This window comes from Tachyglossus aculeatus, chromosome 23, assembly GCF_015852505.1.
Source record: "Tachyglossus aculeatus isolate mTacAcu1 chromosome 23, mTacAcu1.pri, whole genome shotgun sequence".
NCBI lineage: Eukaryota > Metazoa > Chordata > Mammalia > Monotremata > Tachyglossidae > Tachyglossus > Tachyglossus aculeatus.
The window spans coordinates 14225961-14247954 of record NC_052088.1 but is presented as its reverse complement, the minus strand read 5'-3'; the positions used below and the strand labels follow the sequence as shown (position 1 = coordinate 14247954).

General features: G+C 45.7%; 1 protein-coding gene across 1 annotated transcript in view; it reads left to right on the top strand.

The window, feature by feature from the left end:
* The window catches only part of ARHGEF28 (Rho guanine nucleotide exchange factor 28), a 265840-nt gene that overhangs the window by 165961 nt on the left and 77885 nt on the right, over positions 1-21994 (top strand). The window contains exons 9-11 of the mRNA XM_038765447.1: positions 3567-3694; positions 5180-5451; positions 14610-14817. Of these exons, the coding sequence (XP_038621375.1) occupies positions 3567-3694; positions 5180-5451; positions 14610-14817 (608 nt within the window). The remainder of the gene's footprint in view (positions 1-3566; positions 3695-5179; positions 5452-14609; positions 14818-21994) is intronic.

The following is a 21994-nucleotide window of genomic DNA, read 5'->3' as shown; positions in this document are numbered from 1 at the left end:
GATTGCATTTATCCTTTGTTTTGCAGTTTCTATGCCCTTGACCCAGGTTGAGGTGGCCTGATGCAACACGTTCAGTAGAGTGCCATTATGTGAAGGTGCATTGCTGGCAGCCACCCCAGCGTGGGGCTGGCAAAGTTTCTCCCACATCAGGGTGGCCGGAGGTGTGGGGGCACTGAGAGTGGCCCTGGGAAAGGCCCAGGCTTCTCCGGCTCCTGCCTCTTCTTCAACAACCTCTACACTTGAGCCATGCCCTCATTCCAACACGAGGGCAGGACAGGCCTTTCCACCTGGGCCTCTGTTCCTGTTCTGCTGGCTCTCTCCCTTCCCTGTTGTGCATCAATAATCATAATAATGATAACTGTCGTATTTGTTAAGCACTTACTGTAATAATAATGGCATTTGTTAAGCGCTTACTATGTACAGAGCACTGTTCTAAGCACTGGGAGGGATACAGGCTGATCAGGTTGTCCCACGTGGGGCTTACGGTCTTAATCCCCATTTTACAGATGAGGGAACTGAGGCACAGAGAAGTTAAGTGACTTGCCCAAAGTCACACAGCTGACAAGTGGTGGGGCTGGGATTTGAACCCATGACCTTTGGCTCCAAAGCCCGTGCTCTTTCCACTGAGCCACGCTATGTACCAAGCTCTCTCCCCCCTCCCCCCATCCCCCTCTCCATCCCCCCCATCTTACCTCCTTCCCTTCCCCACAGCACCTGTATATATGTATATATGTTTGTACATATTTATTACTCTATTTTACTTGTGCATATCTATTCTATGTATTTTATTTTGTTAGTATGTTTGGTTTTGTTCTCTGTCTCCCCCTTTTAGACTGTGAGCCCACTGGTAGGTAGGGACTGTCTCTATATGTTGCCAACTTGTACTTCCCAAGCGCTTAGTACAGTGCTCTGCACACAGAAAGCGCTCAATAAATACGATTGATTGATTGCTGGGGTAGATACAAGGTTATCAAGTTGAACCCAGTCCCTGACCCACATGGGGCTCACGGTCTCAATCTCCATTTTACAGATGAGGTAACTGAGGCACAGAGAAGCGAAGTGACTTGCCAAGGTCACACAGCAGACATGTGGCAGAGCCGGGATCAGAACGCAAGTCCTGTGACTCTCCACCCTGGGCCCTTTCCTCTAGGCCGTGCTGCTTCTCCAAATGGACTTGTATCAGGGACACTCCATCGAGAGCATCTTACGACTTTATTGGAGTGCAAGGGATGGGGGAAGTGAAAGGAGGAGGCTGATTCTATGCTTTGGGGCTCTCCCAAGCACTTATTGTACTCTTCTAAGGGCTTAGTATAGTTCTCTGCACCCAGTAAGCTCTCAGTAAATACCATTGATGGAGAGCACAGTCTATCACGGACCCCCTCTCCATAAAGCCTGTCACTGTGTTTCCTCCAGGCTTTTGGCATGGAGAAGCTGGCCCCAGCCCACCCTGTTCTGTTCTTGAGGCCCCCCCATCCCGAATGGGTTCCTGCAAAACAAACAGTCTGTCTAATTGTCTCTCCTTCCCCCATCCCTCCCCTCCAGGTCGGCCCCTCTTTGTGTCTAATTCCTCACATTACATATTAACTCCCTCTCTCATTGCTGGAGGTAATTCTGGCGAACAGCCTGACAGGCTTTATTGTGTCCTGAGAGAGGAATTTGGTAGCAGCTCAGGGCATGATGAGGCTCTCGCTTTTATAGCTGCCATGAACAGGATGCGGTGATTTTTAAATCCCTCGATGCAAGCCTAGGCTTGACAGAAGTCACCTCCATCTTATTAAGCTCTCTGTGTAGCAAGAGGTGGTATTCAGCCTTTGCAGATCTCCCACTTGTCTTTCAGATGGAATAATAGAGAAGCAGCGTGGCTCAGTGGAACGAGCCCGGGCTTTGGAGTCAGAGGTCATGGGTTCAAATCCCGGCTCTGCCACTTGTCAGCTGTGTGACTTTGGGCAAGTCACTTAACTTCTCTGTGCCTCGTCTGTAAAATGGGGATTAAGACTGTGAGCCCCATGTGGGACAACCTGATCACCTTGTGACCTCCCCAGCGCTTAGAACAGTAAACGCTGAATAAATACCGTCATCATTATTATTATTATAGTTGCTAAAATCAACCTTTCACCATTCCCCTCCCTTTCAGCAATTGAAAAAAGTCAGAAAGAAGCAGGAGAGATAGTGGTGGTAGTACTAGCGGTAATAGTATTTACTGAGTACCTACATAGTACAGTGCACTATAATGAGTGCTTGGACAGGGCAACAGAAACAAGATGTTCCCTGCACACAGGGAGCTTACACTCTCAGGGACATGGACTTAGAAAGATCAGATTCAATCAATCAATTGTATTTATTGAGCACTTACTGTATGTAGAGCACTGTATGAAGCACTGGGAGAGTACAATGTAACAGTTTTTTTGTGGTATTTGCTAAGCACTTACTAATTGCCAGACACTATGCTAACCCCTGGAATAAATACAAGCTAATCAGTTTGGACACAGGCAATGCCCCACATGGGGCTCAGCTCACAGAGCTCTTGTCCAACCTGGTACTTAACAAGTAAAATTAACAAAAAATCCCCATTTTAGAGATGAGGTAACTGAGGCATAGAGAAGTTAAGTGACTTGCCCAAAGTCAAACAGGAGATGTGGCAGAGCCAGGATTAGAACCCGGTCCTTCTGACTCCCAAGCGTGTTCCCTATCCACTAGGCCATGTTGCTGCTCTAGAATGTGTTGACATGTTCCCTGCCCACAATGAGATTACAGATTAGAGGGGGAGATAGACATTAATATGAATAAATTAATTATATTTATATTTTTATATATAGTATAAATAACACATAAATACTATGGGGCTGAGGGAGGGGTAAGTAAAGGGTGAAAATCCAAGTGCAAGGGTGACCCAGGAAGTGGGAGAGGAGGAAATGAGGGCTCAATTGGGAAAGGACACTTGGAAGAGATGAGTTTTTATTTTAATAAGGCTTTGAAGGTAAGGAGAGTGATCATCTATCAGATATGAAGGGGGAGGGAGTCCAGAGGCAGGACATGGGAGAAGAGTCGGCAGTGAGAGAGGTAGGATTGAGGTACAGTGAGTAGGATGACATTAGAGGAATGAAGCGTGTTGGCTGGATTGTAGTAGGAAATCAGAGAGGTGAAATAGGAGGGGGCAAGGTGATTGACTGCTTTAAAGCCTAGGGTGAGGAGTTTCTGATTGATGTGGAGGGGGATGAACAATCACTGGAGGCTCTTGAAGAATGGGGAAACATGGACTGAATGGTTTGGTAGAGTGAAGTATGGACTGGTGTGGGGAGAGACAGAATGTGAGTGGAGGGGAGGGGCAGGATAACCAGAGGAGCACAAAAGTGGTAGAGGTTGATGGGGATGGTATTTCCCAGGAGATGGGATTTAACTGGGGAATTGCTACAATTCAGGAAATGCTACAACTACCACATTTCCACCCAGGCACTTCAACCTGACACTGCCCTATTACTATTTCTCATAACAAAATGGAGAGAAGAAACGCTTGTAAGCTACGCAGGTGCGGGACTCTTTAATATATGCTGCTTTTTTTTTCTTAGAACGACACCACTCCTTTGATGTGCTCAAAAAATCTAGTCATCCACCAAACTTCCTTGCTACAACGAAACTTTCTGCCATGTTGAATGGAAGTGATGAAGTGTATGCAAACTGTATGGTAGTGGATCAGGTAAGAATGGGGAAGTGCAGGTTCCATTTCCATTTTTACAAGTTTGCTACCATGTATGGAGAAATGTAGGAAGCTTCCCAAATACAGAAGCTCCAATATTTTTCCCCTCTTTGCCATTTTCCACAGTCACCCAATACAGAGTTCTGCACTCAGGGATTCTCAAATAATGCTGTTGCATGACTTTGATTTTCCCGGTTGGGTTTCAGAATTGATTACTGCCACCTCTGCATTCACAGGGGCTGAGACGACTCTGCCATTATTATACTTTTTAGGATTGTTAGAATCAATCAGTAAATCATGTTTATTGAGTGCTTACTGTGTGCAGAGCAGTGTACCAAGTGCTTTGGAGAATACAGTCTAATTTAGTTGGTAGAAATGTTCCCTGCCTACAAGGAGCATGCAGTCTAGAGAAACTCAGTCTAGAATTTTCGGGCAAGATCTGTTGTTAGCCGGGTCAAATTTTGTACCCTCAGAGAGAGTAAATCTCAACTTTAGTTATTTTTTTAAGATAGGAATGTCTTTAGTTTGTCTCTTTGCTATATATACATAAATAAATCCAGGTTCACTTCGGTGAAAATTTGAAGTCGTCCCAGCTTGCAAAGAAAATGTCCATACAGTCCAGGCAGGATGGAAGGGTCTACTCCTCAGATTGGACTGCAAGCTCTTTGTGGGTAGGGAATGTGTCAACCAACTCCATTGTATCATACTCTCTCAGGGGCATAGTATTTATTTATATTAATGTCTGTCTCCCCCTCAAGACCGTAAGCTCGTTATGGGCAGGATCTGCTAATGTCTGCTAATTACGTTGTGTTATACTCTCCCAAGTATGTAGTACGGTGCTCTGCATAGAGTAAGCGCTCCATAAATACCATTGATTAATTGATTACAGAAGCAGAATGGCTTAATGGAAGGAGCCCGGGCTTGGGGGTCAGAGGACCTGGGTTCTAATCCTGGCTCCACCACTGGTCTGCTGTGTGGCCTTGGGCAAGCTACTTAACTTCTTCGTGCCTCAGTTACCTCATCTGTAAAATGTGGATTAAGACTGTGAGTCCCAAATGGGACAACCTGATTACCTTGTATCTACCCCAGTGCTTAGAACAGTGCATGGCATATAGTAAGAACTTAACAAATACCGTAATTATTATTATTATTTATTAGTTACACACAGTAAGCCCTCAATAAATACCACTGATTGATTGATTGGAAAACAGGGTCTCTTTCTGACTTAAAGGTTTGAGGGTCTCACCTGTGTGGGAGTTTGAATATTGGAAGATGGGCAAGCAAATGAGTTTCTCCATATTGCTTAGTCTTGCGAACTCCAGGATATCAGCTATGAGGGCAGAAGCTTGTTACCTTAAAAAAAACTTCTCATTCCCTTCCTTGCTCCCAAAATGAAGATAAAAATAGTGAAAATGGTGAAACTGCTATATAAGGGGTGCTATAGTGCTGCTATATAGTTATTGGCTCTTCTTTCTTCCCTGCCAGGTGGGTGATTTGGATATTAATTACATCGATATGGGCGGCATGGCCAGCACGGCTGGCCTGGGGTCCACGGACCCTGCTCCCAGCCCGGCCCGCGGCTCCCCTGCCTCCCCCAAGGAGGTTTATGTACTAGATGACATGAATCCAGTGGCTGCCATTGGGAGAGAGCGGCAGGCCTGCTGCCTGGCATCTAGCAGCCGATGTACGGTGGGCTCCCATCCCCCTTTCACTGCCTGTGGGGCTGAGCAGGACCAGAGCCACCTGAAGAAGAGAAGGTAAGAGGTGTCTGTTGGTCCAGGGGTCTGGTGGCTTGAAGAAAAATGCGTGAATCTGGCTTGCATCCAGGTTCCAAAAACATGGCCTAGTGGAGAGAGCCTGGGCCTGGGTTCTAATGCCGGCTCCACCACATGTCTGCTGGGTGACCTTGGGCACGTGACTGAACTTCTCTGTGCCCGTTACCTCATCCATAAAATGGGGATTAAGACTGTGAGCCCCATGTGGAACAGAAACTGTGTCCAACGTGATTAGCTTGCATCTACCCCAGCTCTTAAAATAGCGCTTGACACATAGTAAGTGCTTAGCAAGTACCAACATCATCATCTGTCCTCACCGCACAGTTCCGCCTCCCTCCCCGTCGCTCCCCATGTTGCCCCATTCAGAGAACAATCATATTTGCTTGTAATAAAAAGAAAAACTCCCCTGAAAACTAAGCAAATAATGCAAAACAAAAATGTAATTTATCTTAGACTCATTTCCTGATTTCCATAGGGGCAGGCCTTATTTCTGGCCATGGGGAAGTGAGCTAAATTTCTTTGCTGACCAGTGATGTTGGGCCAGTGCTAAATTCATTCATTCATTCAATTGTATTTATTGAGTGCTTACTGTGTGCAGAGCACTGTACTAAGCACTTGGGAAGTACAAGTTGGCAACATATAGCGATGGTCCCTACCCAACAGCGGGCTCACAGTCTAGAAGGGGGAGACAGACAACAAAACATATTAACAAAATAAAATAAATAGAATAAATATGTACAAGTTAAATAGAGTAATAAATATGTACAAACATATATACATATATACAGGAGCTGTGGGGAGGGGAAGGAGGTAAGGTGGGGGGGATGGGAAGGGGGAGGAGGGGGAGAGGAAGGAGCGGGCTCAGCCTGGGAAGGCCTCCTGGAGGAGGTGAGCTCTCAGTAGGGCCTTGAAGGGAGGAAGAGTGCTAGCTTGGAGGATGGGCAGAGGGAGGGCATTCCAGGCCAGGGGGAGAACGTGGGCCAGGGGTCGACCGCAGGACAGGTGCGAACGAGGCCCAGTGAGGAGGTTAGTGGCAGAGGAGCGGAGGGTGCCGGCTGGGCTGTAGAAGGAAAGAAGAGAGGAGAAGTATGAGGGGGCAAGGTGATGGACAGCCTTGAAGCCGAGAGTGAGGAGTTTTTGCCGGATGCGTAGGTTGATTGGTAGCCACTGGAGATTTTTGAGGAGGGGAGAAACATGCCCAGAACGTTTCTGCGCAAGGACAATCTGGGCAGCAGCGTGAAGTATGGATTGAAGTGGGGAGAGACAGGAGGATGGGAGATCAGAGAGGAGGCTGATACAGTAATCCAGTCGGGATAGAATGAGAGATTGAACCAGCACGGTAGCGGTTTGGATGGAGAGGAAAGGGCAGAACTTGGCGATGTTGCGGAGGTGAGACCGGCAGGTTTTGGTGACGGATTGGATGTGAGGGGTGAACGAGAGAGCGGAGTCGAGGATGACACCAAGGTTGTGGGCTTGTGAGGCGGGAAAGATGGTAGTGCCGTCAACAGTGATGGGAAAGTCAGGGAGAGGGCAGGATTTGGGAGGGAAGATAAGGAGTTCAGTCTTGGACATATTGAGTTTTAGATGGCATATGGCTCTATCATTTATGGCTCTAAATGATAGAGCAGCTCCTGACAGCTCCACACGTGTGTGAGAGAGAGAAATGGGCAGGTGGGGGGAGAGAGAGTGAGAGAGTGTGTGTGTATGTATGTATGTATGCGTATGTATGTATATGTGTGTGCAGAGGAGCATTTAAGAGTAAGCTTGTTGTGGACAGAGAGCGTGTCTGGTAATTCTGCTATATTGTATTTTCCCAAGTGCTTAGTGGGAAGCAGCGTGGCTTAGTGGGAGTCAGAAGGTCTTGGGTTCTAATCCCCTCTCTGCCACTTATCTGCTGTGTGGCCGTGGCCCACAGTCTTAGTCCCCATTTTATAGATGAGGTAACTGAGGCGCAAAGAAGTTAAGTGACTTGCCCAAGACTGTGAGCCTCATGTGGGCCAGGGACTGTGTCCAAACTGATTTGCTTGTTTCTACCCCAGCACTCAGTACAATATCTGGCACATAGTAAGTGCTTAACAAATACCACAATTATTATTACAGTGCTGTGCACTAATAAGTGTGAACCCCATGAGGGACAACCTAATTACCTTGTATCTACCCCAGTGCTTAGAACAGTGCTTGGCATATACTAAGCGCTTAAGAAATACCATAGTTATCACTAGAAGCAGTGTGGCTCAGTGGAAGGAGCACGGGCTTGGGAGCCAGAGGTCATGGGTTCTAATCCCGGCTCTGCCGCTTGTCAGCTGTGTGACTTTGGGCAAGTCACTTAACTTCTCTGTGCCTGTTACCTCATCTGTAAAATGGGGATTAAGACTGTGAGCCCCATGTGGGACAACCTGATCACCTTGTATCCCCCCAGCGCTTAGAACAGTGCTTTGCACATAGTAAGTGCTTAACAAATACCATTATTATTATTATTATTATAGCAGGCACTCAATGAATACCATGGATTGATTGACTGAGTGGATAGTCTCCATTAAATTTCCCCCTTTACCCTTCCCGCCCTCCCCTTGTCCTCCCACTGACATTGTTGAGTGGAAGACCTCCCATGATATACACTGTTCCTGCCACCGTATTCTCTCCTGGGAACCCTCCAGACAGTCCTTCCCCATCTCCTGCCCTCCTCTTCTCCCTCCTCTTCTGGCGACTCTTCCCGTGTTGCCAAGGGAAACCTGGAAATATTCCGGGGTCGATGGGCCTCCGGAGGGTGGGAGTGGTTGTGAATATGAGCTTGACATATTGCCACCCTGATGCAAACTTTCATGCACCTATCTCCCATTCCTCTGGGAAAACAACATAATAGAAAATAGTAATATTAATTATAATTCTAATAATAATGATAATTCTGTGTGACCTTGGGCAAGTCACTTAACTTTTCTTTGCCTCCATTCCCTCATCTGCAGAATGGGCATTCAGTGTCTCTTCTCCCTCCTACTTAAACTCTAAGCTCCATATGAGACATGATTAGCCGTATCGCTTAATACAGTGCTTAGCATAAGGTAAGCACTTAACAAGCACTGCAGTTATTATTATTATAATGACCCGGACCACCAACACCACCGTGACCACTAACCCCCAAGTTGCGAGTGTGGCTGGGGGCTCTGAGAGCAGGAGCCAGACTGGAGAATGAGGAAGGGCCGGTGAAAATCACTGCACTCGTGGATCAACTTCTTTGGAATGAAGGAAATTCAAGTAAGTAAGGTTTTGACCGATTGTGCTTCAATGAAGTTGCATGAAGAAAGCAGTAGAGTCACTGCAATCCAGGGTTTTGGAAGCATTAGTAAATTGAAAATGTACCAGTGATTGAAAAAGACAAGCAGAACCAGGAGTCACCGGGGGAAGTAAGCAAGTTCTCGGGAACAGAGTGTGCAGAAGACCAAGGCCCAAACAACGTTGGTGACTTAAAAAAACAAGTAAATTGTGGAACGAAAGCAAACTTGATATTCTTAATGCTTCAGTGTAGGTTCTTAGTGCTAGAGAAATAGCATACATAATCGGAAAGGCTTATCCTTAAGGGATGGAATGTTATCAAAGGCACTCGACCATTTAGTTAACTTACATGCATTATTAAAGATTTCTTGGGGTTATGTAATCAGGGGTTAGCAGAGGCACAAGACAGCCATGAATACATTTTCATTAACCACTTCCTCCCCTCCTCCCTTCTGCAGTATTGGCACTGAGGGAAATCGCATAACAATGTTAAGAAAATTTGGATCTAAGTTATTAAATCATTTAAAAGCTGACCTAGAGTATTACATTTTTCTAAAACTGAGCCTTTAATCCTTGTTTAAAAAAAAGGGCTCTTCAATCAATCAATCAATCAATCGTATTTATTGAGCGCTTACTATGTGCAGAGCACTGTACTAAGCGCTTGGGAAGTACAAATTGGCAACACATAGAGACAGTCCCTACCCAACAGTGGGCTCACAGTCTAAAAGATTATGTTGTGTAACTCTTCAGATTATGTTGTGTAAGCTAGAGTGTAAACTTGTAGTTTAGACTGTAAGCTTATTGTGGGCAAGGAACGTGTCTACCAATTCTGTTATACTCTCTCAAGCGGTTAGTACAGTGCTTTAAAGCACTCCAACACCTTGCCCCTTACTACCTCACCTCATTACTCTCCTAACTCATTACAACCTAGTCTGCCCACTTCGCTCTTCTAATGCCAATCTTCTCACTGTACCTCAGTCTTGTCTATCTCATCATCGACCTCTCACCCTTCCTCTTCGTATCCAACAAATACTCTAACAACCTTCAAAGCCTTATTGAAGGCACATCTCTAGAGGTCTTCCCTGAGTATGCCCTCCTTTCCTCCTCTCCCACTCTCTTCTGCGCCACCTTGACTTGCCCCCTTTATTCATTCTTGTTCCCAGCCCCACAGCTCTTGTGTACATATCTCTAATTTTATTTATATTAATGTCTGTCCCTCAAGACCGTAAACTTGTGGGCAGGGAATGTGTTATATTGTACACTCCCCAGCACTTAGTACAGCGCTTTACGCACAGTAAGCACTCAGTAGATACGATTGATTATGTAAGTGAATTAAAATTTAGCTTGATGGCTCCTTTTAATCAGTCAGTGGGTATTTATTGAATGGTTACTCTGTGCAGAGCACTATACTAAGCACTTTATTTTCCTCCATCATCTTCTTCCTTAATCCTTCTTCTCCATATGCTTCCAGCAAAGTCCCTTGGTTGAACTTTAGAGGGGAAATGTTGGAAATATCCATGTTTCTAAAGTCCGCAGGTGTCAGTTTGCTGCTGTTCGTAGGCGACGCTTGCGATAATTCAGGGTTTTGATTCGGTTCTAAATCTTCACACTAAAGGACAGATCGGTAAAATGACTTTGTTATTCAAAATAAAGGGCAATTCAAAGTCAACCGCTAAACACCGATCCAGTCTAGTATTTGCCTTTAGCTGGCACCCCATAAATATTGATGATGATAATGACTATTCAACCCAATAAATCTGTAGTAAAACTACTGATTAATTTCAGCCAGCTGATTCAAAATTCACTGTTTTAGCGCTTCAAATGAGCAGATTAATTCCACTTAAAGCACTAGCTACAAAAATGATAAGTTAACTTGAAAATGTTACAGCGAAGTAAAACCTCAATAAAAATCTTTTGTATAGTTTACTGTATGGTGACATTGACTGCGTCTGCGTGGGATTAGGCCAATGTTGCTTTGAACCCATTTTCAGTCAGATAAGGGGGATTTGCGGCCAGCGCATTTGTCGTTATTTACCAGTTGGCTGAAAAGCCATTGATAGGTGGAATATGTGCCCAATGACATTAAGTTGGGAGCCACCTTCTAACTTCTCCTGATTGACAGTGCCTTTGTGCCACTCCTCCTCCTCTTTGTGCCAACCCACCTGGTTTTTGAGGACTGCCATATTGACCCCTCCAGTGGCTGCAGGCTATGGGGCAGGGCGAGGGCTTGAAGACCCCAAGTACAGTGACAATCGGAGGGTCATGGCCACTGTCTTGAGGCTGGAAGAAAAGTGACCCACTGGGTTCACACCTGGGCAGCGTGCCAAAAACGATTATGATGTAATCCCTGCCATGCAGGAGCTTGTAGTCTAGTAGTGAAGATGATCTGACAGAATTAGATGGAACTACAGTAATTAACTTTGGGAGAGGAGGCAGAAACAAATTGGGATGGATAAGTAAAATCAAACAAACAGGGTATGGGTTTTTGAGTGTTGAAATGTGAAATTTTTGAGTAATTTTTTTCAGTGTTATTTAAGTGCTTACTCTGTGCCAGGCACTGTACTAAGCAATGGGGTCAATACAATCCGATCAGGTTGGACACAGTCCATGAACCTCTTAGGGCTCATCGTCTTAATCTCCATTTTACAGATGAGGTAACTGAGGCACAGAGAAGTGAAGTGATTTGCCCAAAGTCACACAGCAGACAAGGCAGGATTCGAACCCAGGTCCTTCTGACCCCTAGACCCGGACTCTATCAACTAGGCCACATTTTGGGCACAATTTCCAAAATATTAAGTTTATTTTAGCTCTTACGCTCATGATTCATGCACGGCAACATCTGCAGGGAATTTTTTGTCGGTAATGTTAGTCCTTCCTGTTTTTTGCAAACTGTGTAGTTGGCTGAATGCATGTTCAACAGCACAGCTAGCAGACAGAGAACAGTTTGAAAGCAGCAGTTTAATTCAGGGATTGGGATCTCAGTATCCCATAACCAAATCTTGGCTTTGAAATGAGGGCTTTACGTAAAGAGAAAGAGGAATGAGGGCACTTGTACAAGAGATAAGCAGAAGTTGATTGAGCGTTCAAATACTTGAGGAAAATCCAGTCTCTCTGCAGAGTGGGAGGAAGGGAAAGAGCCCAAGCCTAGGAGTCAAAAGACCTGGCTTTATATGCCGGTTCTGTTACTGTCCTGCTGTGTGACCTTGGGTAAGTCATTTAAATGTTTGTGCCTTAGTTTCTTCATCCTTAAAATGGGGATCAAATATCTGTTCTCCCTTCCGCTTAGACTGTAAACCCCTATTGGGACAGGACTACGTCCAATCTGCTTATCTTGTCTCAATTTCAGCACTTAGTACAGAGCTAGGCACATAAGTGCTTATCATATGTCACAGTAATTGCAATAGTGATAATAGTTATTATTATTGAATCCCCAGAAAAACAAAAATTGTGAAAGCAGTCAAACCATTCACTTGTCAGTAGAATCAATAATGTGTTTTGGAATGTGGTGACTGGAGATATTGACCCTACATCAGTTAGATTGGGCAGAATGCATGGGCTCATCAATCAACAAGTTTAGGCAGTGAAAAGTTAAGAAAATATTTTTTTTTAAATGGGGAGGGGTGTTCCAGGAAGGGGAAAAGGCAGTGTGGCACAGTGGAAAGAGCCTGGGCTTTGGAGTCAGAGGCCATGGGTTCAAATCCTGACTCCACCAATCGTCAGCTGTGTGACTTTGGGCAAGTCACTTCTCCAGGTCTCAGTTCCCTTATCTGTAAAATGGGAATGAAGCCTGTGAGCCCCCCGTGGGACAATCTGGTTACCTTATACCCCCCCAGTTCTTAGAACAGTGCTTTGCACATAGTAAGGGCTTAATAAATGCCATTATCATCATTATTATTATTATATGCAGTGGGGCAGAGGCAAATGAGCTGTGAGCAAGGGATAGTTAGGTTTGGGAGAGGTCAAAAGACTAAACAGGATTAAAACATAAATGCTAAGAAGCTAGAAAGTAGAAAATAAAATTATTTTCTAATTTGCAGCTCTATTGTCCCCAAAATGAGGTGGATGAAATGTGAGCTGAACTGAATTCTGGATTATCCACAGAATTTTGCAGCATGATTTAATTTCCCCCCAGTCCTTTGTGTTGTGTGTTAAACCCCTCAGTGCCAGTGAAGATCGAGTCACATTTGCTATCGCATTTCCCTGCCTATTTCCAAGGGCAAATTCTCCCTGGAATTCGCCATCGGAGCTGAAACTTAAAGATCTTGAAACGTGCTAAGAGCCCTGAAGGATCTGGTATGAGGCTTTGAAAATGGAAACGTGAAGAGCATCAAGCACTACCCCAGCTGTCATTTCTCAAAATGATTGTGGATGGGATCGGGGCATTTAGATCAATGAGGTGGAGATTAAGGATTATTGTTGAACCGTCCCCAGACCGCTTGGAGTCAGGACAAGGCTTTCAGACTTGTACCTGTTAAGCGTGTCTCGGTTCAGAATGATAATAATAATAATAATTGTGGTATTTCATTCATTCATTGTCGTATTTATTGAGCGCTTACTGTGTGCAGAGCACTGGACTAAGCACTTGGGAAGTACAAGTTGGTGACATACAGAGATGGTCCCTACCCAACAACGGGCTCACAGTCTAGAAGGGGGAGACAGACACAAAACAAAACATGTGGACAGGTGTCAAGTCGTCAAAATAAATAGGATTAAAGCTAGATGCACATCATTAACAAAATAAATAGAATAGTAAGTATGTACAAGTAAAATAGAGTAATAAATCTGTACAAACATATATACAGGTGCTGTGGGGAGGGAAAGGAGGCAGGGCGGGGGGAATGGGGAGGAGGAGAGGAAAAAGGGGGCTCAGTGTGGGAAGGCCTCCTGGAGGAGGTGAGCTCTCAGTAGGGCTTTGAAGGGAGGAAGAGAGCTAGCTTGGCGGATGTGTGGAGGGAGGGCATTCCAGGCCAGGGGGAGGACGTGGGCCGGGGGTATTTGGTAATCAATCAATCAATCAATCAATCGTATTTATTGAGCGCTTACTATGTGCAGAGCACTGTACTAAGCGCTTGGGAAGTACAAATTGGCATCACACAGAGACAGTCCCTACCCGATAGTGGGCTCACAGTCTAAAAGGGGGAGACAGAGAACAGAACCAAACATACCAACAAAATAAAATAAGTAGGATAGAAATGTACAAGTAAAATAAATAAATAAATAAATAAACAGAGTAATAAATATGTACAACCATATATACATATATACAGGTGCTGTGGGGAGGGGAAGGCGGCAAGGCGGGGGGATGGAGAGGGGGACGAGGGGGAGAGGAAAGAAGGGGCTCAATCTGGGAAGGCCTCCTGGAGGAGGTGAGCTCTCAGCAGGGCCTTGAAGGGAGGAAGAGAGCTAGCTTGGCGGATGGGCAGAGGGAGGGCATTCCAGGCCCGGGGGATGACGTGGGCCGGGGGTCGATGGCGGGACAGGCGAGAGCGAGGTACAGTGAGGAGATTAGTGGTGGAGGAGCGGAGGGTGCGGGCTGGGCTGGAGAAGGACAGAAGGGTAAGTGCTTACTATGTGCCAGGCACGGTTCTTAGCCTTGGGGTAGATACAAGGTGATCGGGTTGGACACAGTCCCTGTCCCACAGAGGGCTCACTGTCTTAATTATCAGTTTGCAGATGAGGGAACTGAGGCCCAGTGAAGTGACTTGCCCAAGGTCACACAGCAGACAAGTGGCCAAGCCGGAATTAGAACCCAGGTCCTTCTGACTCCCGGGCCCATATTCTATCAACTAAGCCTCATTGCTTCAGAATGAGAGGGTATGAGAGATACTCCTTCCTTCGGATTGATCGTCTGTTTGTATTCTGTGCTTCAGCTCTAGCCTCGATGCCCTGGATGCTGACAGTGAAGGAGAAGGGAATTCTGAGCGCTGCCATATCTGCTATCCCTCAGTGTCCCACGGCTCCTCGGCGACGCTGGCCAACAGCCAAGATGAACTGGACTCTTTTGAGACAAACGCTGAACTGGATTTTAACATCAGCAGGACCGAATCTCTTTCTTTATCGAACAATCTGCAAGCCAAGGTATACTGCTCTGCTTTTCCCTTTGTTTCCTCTCAAATAGTGCCTACTGACTCTGTTAGATTTTACTCTTCCAAGCACTTAGTAGTGTGCGCTGCACACAGTAAAGTGCTCAATCAATTGACTGATTCTCTAGTTCACTTCTCTGAGCTTTAGTTCCCTCATCTGTGCAGTGGGGATTAAGACTGTGAGCCCCGCATGACAGGGATTCTGTCCAACCCAATTTGCTTGTCTCCACTCTAGCGCTTAGTACAGTGCCTGGCACCTAGTAAGCACTTAACACATACCACAATCATTATTATTTATAGGTAAGCTGAAGTACGGTTGAATTAGAATTATATTTTGAATTATACTGTTTGACAGTCTTTTGGATCCTGGGGACGCGTTAATTACTTTATTTAACACTCTGCTTCCACAGAACCAGTATGGCCTAGTGGATAGAGCATGGGCCCGGGAGTCGGCTCCTTTCAAATTGGTTGCTTTGATTTGCTCCTAATTCCATTTCTCAGCGAAGCTTCCCCCACGGAAGTGACTCTGCTAGCCAGAAGAACGGAATCAGTATTATTTCTGGCTTTTTCTTTTTTTTCTATGGTGTTTGTTAAGCACTTGTTAAATGCCAGGCTTTGTACTAAGTGTTGGGGTAGATACAAGCTAATCAGGTTGGACACAGTCCATGTCCCTCATGGGGCTCACAGCCTTAACCCCATTTTACAGATCAGGTAAGTAAGGAACAGAGAAGTGACTTGCCTAAGGTCACACAGTAGACAAGTGGTGGAGCCAGGATTTGAACCTAGGTTCTTCTGACTCACAGGCTTATGCTCTATCCACTAGGCCATGCCGGTTCCATGGAAGCATTCATTTATTCGTTCAGTCAGTTGTATTTATTGCGCTCATACTGTGTGCAGAGCTCTGTACTAAGCGCTTGGGAGAGTACAATACAACAGTAAACAGACACACTCCCTGCCCAAAAGGAGCTTACAGTCTAGAGGGGGGAAAGCAGAGTGTTAGAGTAAAGTCACTAATGCCTCCCCTGGATTAAAAAAACTGTCAAACATTATAAACTTATATAAAAAACAACAGTGAAAAACATAGTCCATTTACCTGATCCGATTAACCACGTCAGCATATGCCAATAATGAAAAATCTTCAATTGTATGTTCCTAGGTCAGTATTTTCTGTAAGTATTTAATATCAGCCATTGCAAGAAAGCATATAGCCTCTGTCGGCCTGTTAAAGTTGTGTTAACTTTTTTTCCAATCCTAAAAAAATATGGGGCCCTTTTGGACTCTAATTTTCTTTCTTCAGTTGTGCTTCCAATCTTTTAGATGTTGGCTGTGATATTTATCACAAGAAGTGGTTGGGGATAAAAGACTCCATCGTGCATTTATTTCCATGATTATGCTATGAAACAGCAGTTATACTTCAATTCACACTACATCCACAAATCTAATGCTCTCACTTCTCCATAAGGCACACGTCAATATTCACTTTGTCTCAAACACAGTCAGGGATTGTTTCTAGACTGTAAACTAATCCTGTAAAGTTTCAGCTCCTTTATTGTTTTTTGGTGGGTTTTTTTTTTTTTTGGGTTTTGTAATGGCATTTAAATGCTTAATATGCACCAGGCAATGTACTAAGCACTGGGGTAGATACCAGATATAAGGATGGACACAGTCCATGTCCCACGTGGGGCTCACCATCTTAATCCCCACATTACAGATGAGGTAACTGAGACACAGAGGAAGTGAAGTGACTTGCCCAAGGTCACACAGCAGACAAGTTGTAGAGTCAAAATTAGAACCCAGGTCCTCTGACTCTAAGCCTGAGCCCTTTACACTAGGCCATGCTGCTTCTCTTTGTGGGGAGGAAACCTGTTTGCCAACTCTGTTATATTGTACTGTCCCAGGTGCTTAGTACAGTGTTTTACAGGAAGTAAGTGCTCAACAAATATGATTGACTGACTTTCCCAAAACCGCCCAAGCACACAAGTATGGCATCACCAACATGGTTTGAGAGCGACACAGCGTGAGCTTCTCTCAGGGCGGATCTTCAAGAGGACACATCCCTCCTGATGTGGGAGAACTGGGTGGATCTATTTTTATCAAGAAATCGATCATGGTATTTATTGAGCACTTACTGTGTGCAGAGCACTGTATTAAGCATATGGGAGAGTACGTTATAACAGTATTGGAAGACACTATCACTGCCCAAAATGAGCTTACACTTTAGAAGGGGGATGTAGATGGTAAAACAAGCTACAGATAAGGGAGATGGCAGAGTGTAAGGATATGTCCATAAGTGCTGTGGGGCTGAGCTTAGGTGAATATCAAGTGTACAAAGTGTACAGACACAAGTGCATTGGTGACATAGAAAGGAGGCTAAGTAGGGGAAATGAGGGCTTAGTTAGGGAAAGCCTCTTGGAGGAGATGTGATTTCAGGAGGGCTTTGAAGGTGGGGAGAGTGAAGAGGGAGGGAGTATTAGGCCAGAGGGAGGATGCTTGCAAGGGTCTGGTGGTGAGATAGAAGAGATTGGGGTGCTGTGTGCAGTGAAAATTCCATCCTGTGGAAGTAGTAGGCAATTGCTAACTTTTAAAGCTATGCGCTTTGCAATTTTAAAAAAGTATGCATATGATTCAGTGACATTTTCACTACACGTTTTAGAAATGATTATATAAAATTCAGAAAGAGGCTTGAGATTCAGTAATAACTAAATGGGTCTGGTGTAGCTGTGCACTTACACATTTCCTCCTCCCCTCTTCAGTAAAGGAAAGATTAGGGCTCAATAAATACGATTGAATGAATTAGGGCAGTAATCAAAAGGGTAAGTGTACAATCTTTCATTCATTCAGTCATATTTATTGAGCGCTTACTGTGTGCAGAGCACTGTACTAAGCGCTTGGGAAGTACAAGTTGACAACATATAGAGGCAGTCCCTACCCAATAACCGGGCACACAGTCTAGAAGAGGGAGACAGACAACAAAACAAAGCATGTGGACAGATATCAAGTTGTCAGAACAAATAGAATTATTAAAGCTAAATGCACAACGGCCTCCTTTGCCCAAGGACTCCTAGCTACACAATCATGTGCTCAGGAAAAAGTAAAAATATATCTAGCCCCAATCTCCCCTTCTCTAGATGGAGGGCAGAATTTGATGATGTTGGCAGCAGTTTATTAGCATTTGTCATTTTGGACACCTGCGGTTCAGGTAGTGTTTTTCAGGCCTGAAACTTGTTCCGGTGCCCATGGGCTGTTTGGTTCAGGTTGTGACTATTGTTGGTGGCTGTTGTCCTTCCTGACCCTCTGAGAAGGGAGAAACCCATGTTTAGAAGAGACACAAAGGGAAAGCCGCCTTCTATAACGACGACAACTCTGTCAGATGTTCTCTCTTGTTAGACTTCCCAGCTAGTGCCATCAGGATTTACCCGTTCCTGTGGTTACACTCCTGCTGCCCTCTTCCTCTTTTACCCAAATCACCCCTGGACTTATCACCCTGTCATTTCCTTCCTTTGACTGCTTCCTGCCATTGACCTCCACCTCCTGGCAACTTTGCCCCATGAAGGATTTTTCCCCAAAGCCCCTCCCTCCTCTTCACTGATGTGGCTTGAGTTGGTGTTTTTTTTTTTAATTGTATTTGTTAAGTACTTACTGTGTGTCAAGCACTGTTCTAAGTGCTGGGACAGGTACATGTTAATTAGGTTGGACACAGTCCCTGTCCCACATGGGGCTCATAGTCTAGGTAGGTTCAAACCCCTACTGAGAGCTCACCTCCTCCAGGAGGCCTTCCCAGACTGAGTCCCCTTTTTCCTCTCCTCCTTCCCCTTCCGACAGCACTTGTATATATTTGTACAGATTTATTACTGTATTTACTTGTACATATGCACTATTCTATTTATTTTGTTAATGATGTGCATATAGCTTTAATTCTATTTGTTCTGACGATTTTGACACCTGTCTCCGTGTTTCGTTTTGTTGTCTGTCTCCCCCTTCTAGACTGTGAGGCCGTTGTTGGGTAGGGGCCGTCTCTACGTGTTGCTGACTTGTACTTCCCAAGCGCTTAGTACAGTGCTGTGCACACAGTAAGCACTCAATAAATGCGATTGAATGGATGAATGAGGGAGAACAGGTATTGAATCCCCATTTTACAGTTGAGGAAACAGGCACAGAGAAGAGAAGTGACTTCCCTAAGATCACTCAGCAAGCAGTTGGCAGAGCCAGGATTAGCACCAAGGTCTTCCAACTCCCAGGCCTGTGCTCTTTCCACAAGGCAGCACTGTTTGCCTGTTAGGCAATTGTTAATCTTGTGGGATTCAAAGGCCAGTGAGTTGAGCCCTGAGCAACTTCCAGACATGCTCTGCTCTTCCTAGGTCTGACTATTGCCTTTCTAACCTCTGGGAGACCAGCCAGTGAGGGTCCCAGGAGATGAGGGAGTGGGGTTCACTTGGGCCTGGAGAGGGGGGTAACGAAATGGCCCACATACACCAGGAGCTTGCCTCTGGCTTTAGACACAAGCTTGGCCCCAGCGCTGACCTTCAGCCATCCAGTTGGGGGAAGCCCTCTGGGACCTAAATGATAATAAAAAATAATATTAATAAGATTTATTAAGTGCTTACTATTTGAAAAGCACTGTACCAAGTGGTGAAGTAGAGACAAGATAATCAGGTCCCATATGGGGCTGACAGTCTGAGGGAGAACAGGTATTGAATCCCCATTTTACAGTTGAGGAAACTGAGGCACAGAGTAGTGAAGTGACTTGCCCCAGGTCACACAAAAAGCAGTTGGCAGAGCCAACATTAGAACCCTGGCCCGTGCTCTTTCCATTAGGACACACTGTTCTCCATGCTATCTTTCTTTTGGGGTTCTCTCCCAAGCACTGAGTCCAGTGCTCTGCACTCACTAAATACCTTTGGTTGTTTGATTGGTTGGTTGGTTGGTTGGTTGGTTGGTCCCCATGCAGAATCACGCTGAAAGCAAGCTCTGTGGCCATGCAGGATTTTGCCACCCAGGGCTGAGTCACTTGTGCGGGTCTGTGACAGCCTGGTGGTTCTGAACGATCATCTTTAAAAGTCTCCTGGAAGTCGTTCCACATGTAATCATTAGCCCAATGGGTGACCATTGCTGTGGAGGAAGTTGGCTCAACTACCGTTTTTCTCCCCAGACTGGCTTCAGTTGGGCCATGGATCTGAGGGCTCTAGGCTGTAAGCTCATTGTACACAGGGAACATGTCTACCATCTCTGTTATATTGTACTCTCTCAAGTGCGTAGTACCATGCTGTACACACAGTAAGCACTCAATAAATACCATTGATTGATTTGGAGAGAGTCTGGCCATCTCACACCTTTGTCAGACCTGCAGTTGAGGGCTTGTGTTTTGTGGCACGTGGCCTGAGGAAAGTGGGCTAAGAGGTGGGTGGGAAAGGGAGTTGGGGCCACAGTAATATTGGGAGTCATAGTAGCAATTATTTAGTGTCCAAGTGATGTACTAGGCTCTTGATAAGGTCAGAAAGACCAAGTGACACATTCCCCGCCCGCAAGGAGCTTACACTCTAATTTTACTCTAAATTAAAAGGAAGGAGACTCTCGCTCCCGAGTGACTTTGATGTTTCTTCCTGGGGCAGAGAAGGAGGCTGGGAGGGGTGATGCTGATGAGCCATTTGTTAGCCTCCTCTACTCCTCTCTCTGAATGCCTCCAGTCATCCAGCACCCCAGGGGCCTCTCCCTCCCTAGCCCTTGCTCTCGGACCTCATGGGTGGCTTCCCCATCTCACCGTTCTTTTCACAGAGGTTCCATCTTGCTCAGGTTTATTTTAAACTAAAGCATCGGGGGAAGTTGGAAAACCAAAGATACTTGTCAGCAGTGGGTGGAGAGAGCAGGAGCAATGGAGGTAGAGTGACACTTGTCCCTGGAGTCACGATGACTTTCATCCCAGTGCAGTTGGCACACATGCTGGGCTCCAACTGTAGTTTTGGTGACCAACTGCCCAATAAATAGTCTGAGTTCTGTTTATGAGCAAAAGTCACTACAGATGGCCAGCTCCAGGTTGCCCATGATGGCTTCATGCTGATGGAATAAGTTGTTCTCTGTTGACGGCACTACCATCCTTCCCGTCTCACAAGCCCGCAACCTTGGTGTCATCCTCGACTCCGCTCTCTCATTCACCCCTCACATCCAAGCCGTCACCAAAACCTGCCGGTCTCAGCTCCGCAACATTGCCAAGATCCGCCCTTTCCTCTCCATCCAAACCGCTACCCTGCTAATTCAAGCTCTCATCCTATCCCGTCTGGACTACTGCACTAGCCTTCTCTCTGATCTCCCATCCTCGTGTCTCTCTCCACTTCAATCCATACTTCATGCTGCTGCCCGGATTATCTTTGTCCAGAAACGCTCTGGACATATCACTCCCCTCCTCAAAAACCTCCAATGGCTACCGATCAATCTGCGCATCAGGCAGAAACTCCTCACCCTGGGCTTCAAGGCTCTCCATCACCTCGCCCCCCTCCTACCTCACCTCCCTTCTCTCCTTCTACTGCCCAGCCCGCACCCTCCGCTCCTCCACCACTAATCTCCTCACTGTACCTCGCTCTCGCCTGTCCCGCCATCGACCCCCGGCCCACGTCATCCCCCGGGCCTGGAATGCCCTCCCTCTGCCCATCCGCCAAGCTAGCTCTCTTCCTCCCTTCAAGGCCCTGCTGAGAGCTCACCTCCTCCAGGAGGCCTTCCCAGATTGAGCCCCTTCTTTCCTCTCCCCCTCGTCCCCCTCTCCATCCCCCCGCCTTACCGCCTTCCCCTCCCCACAGCACCTGTATATATGTATATATGGTTGTACATATTTATTACTCTGTTTATTTATTTATTTATTTATTTTACTTGTACATTTCTATCCTACTTATTTTATTTTGTTGGTATGTTTGGTTCTGTTCTCTGTCTCCCCCTTTTAGACTGTGAGCCCACTATCGGGTAGGGACTGTCTCTATGTGATGCCAATTTGTACTTCCCAAGCGCTTAGTACAGTGCTCTGCACATAGTAAGCGCTCAATAAATACGATTGATTGATTGATTGATTATGATCTAAACTAAGCTCATTTTGGACAGGGAAAATGATGAACAACTCCTCTAGACTGTCAGCGCATTATGGGCGGGAAACGTGTCTGCTAATTCCATTGTATTGTACTCTCCCAAGG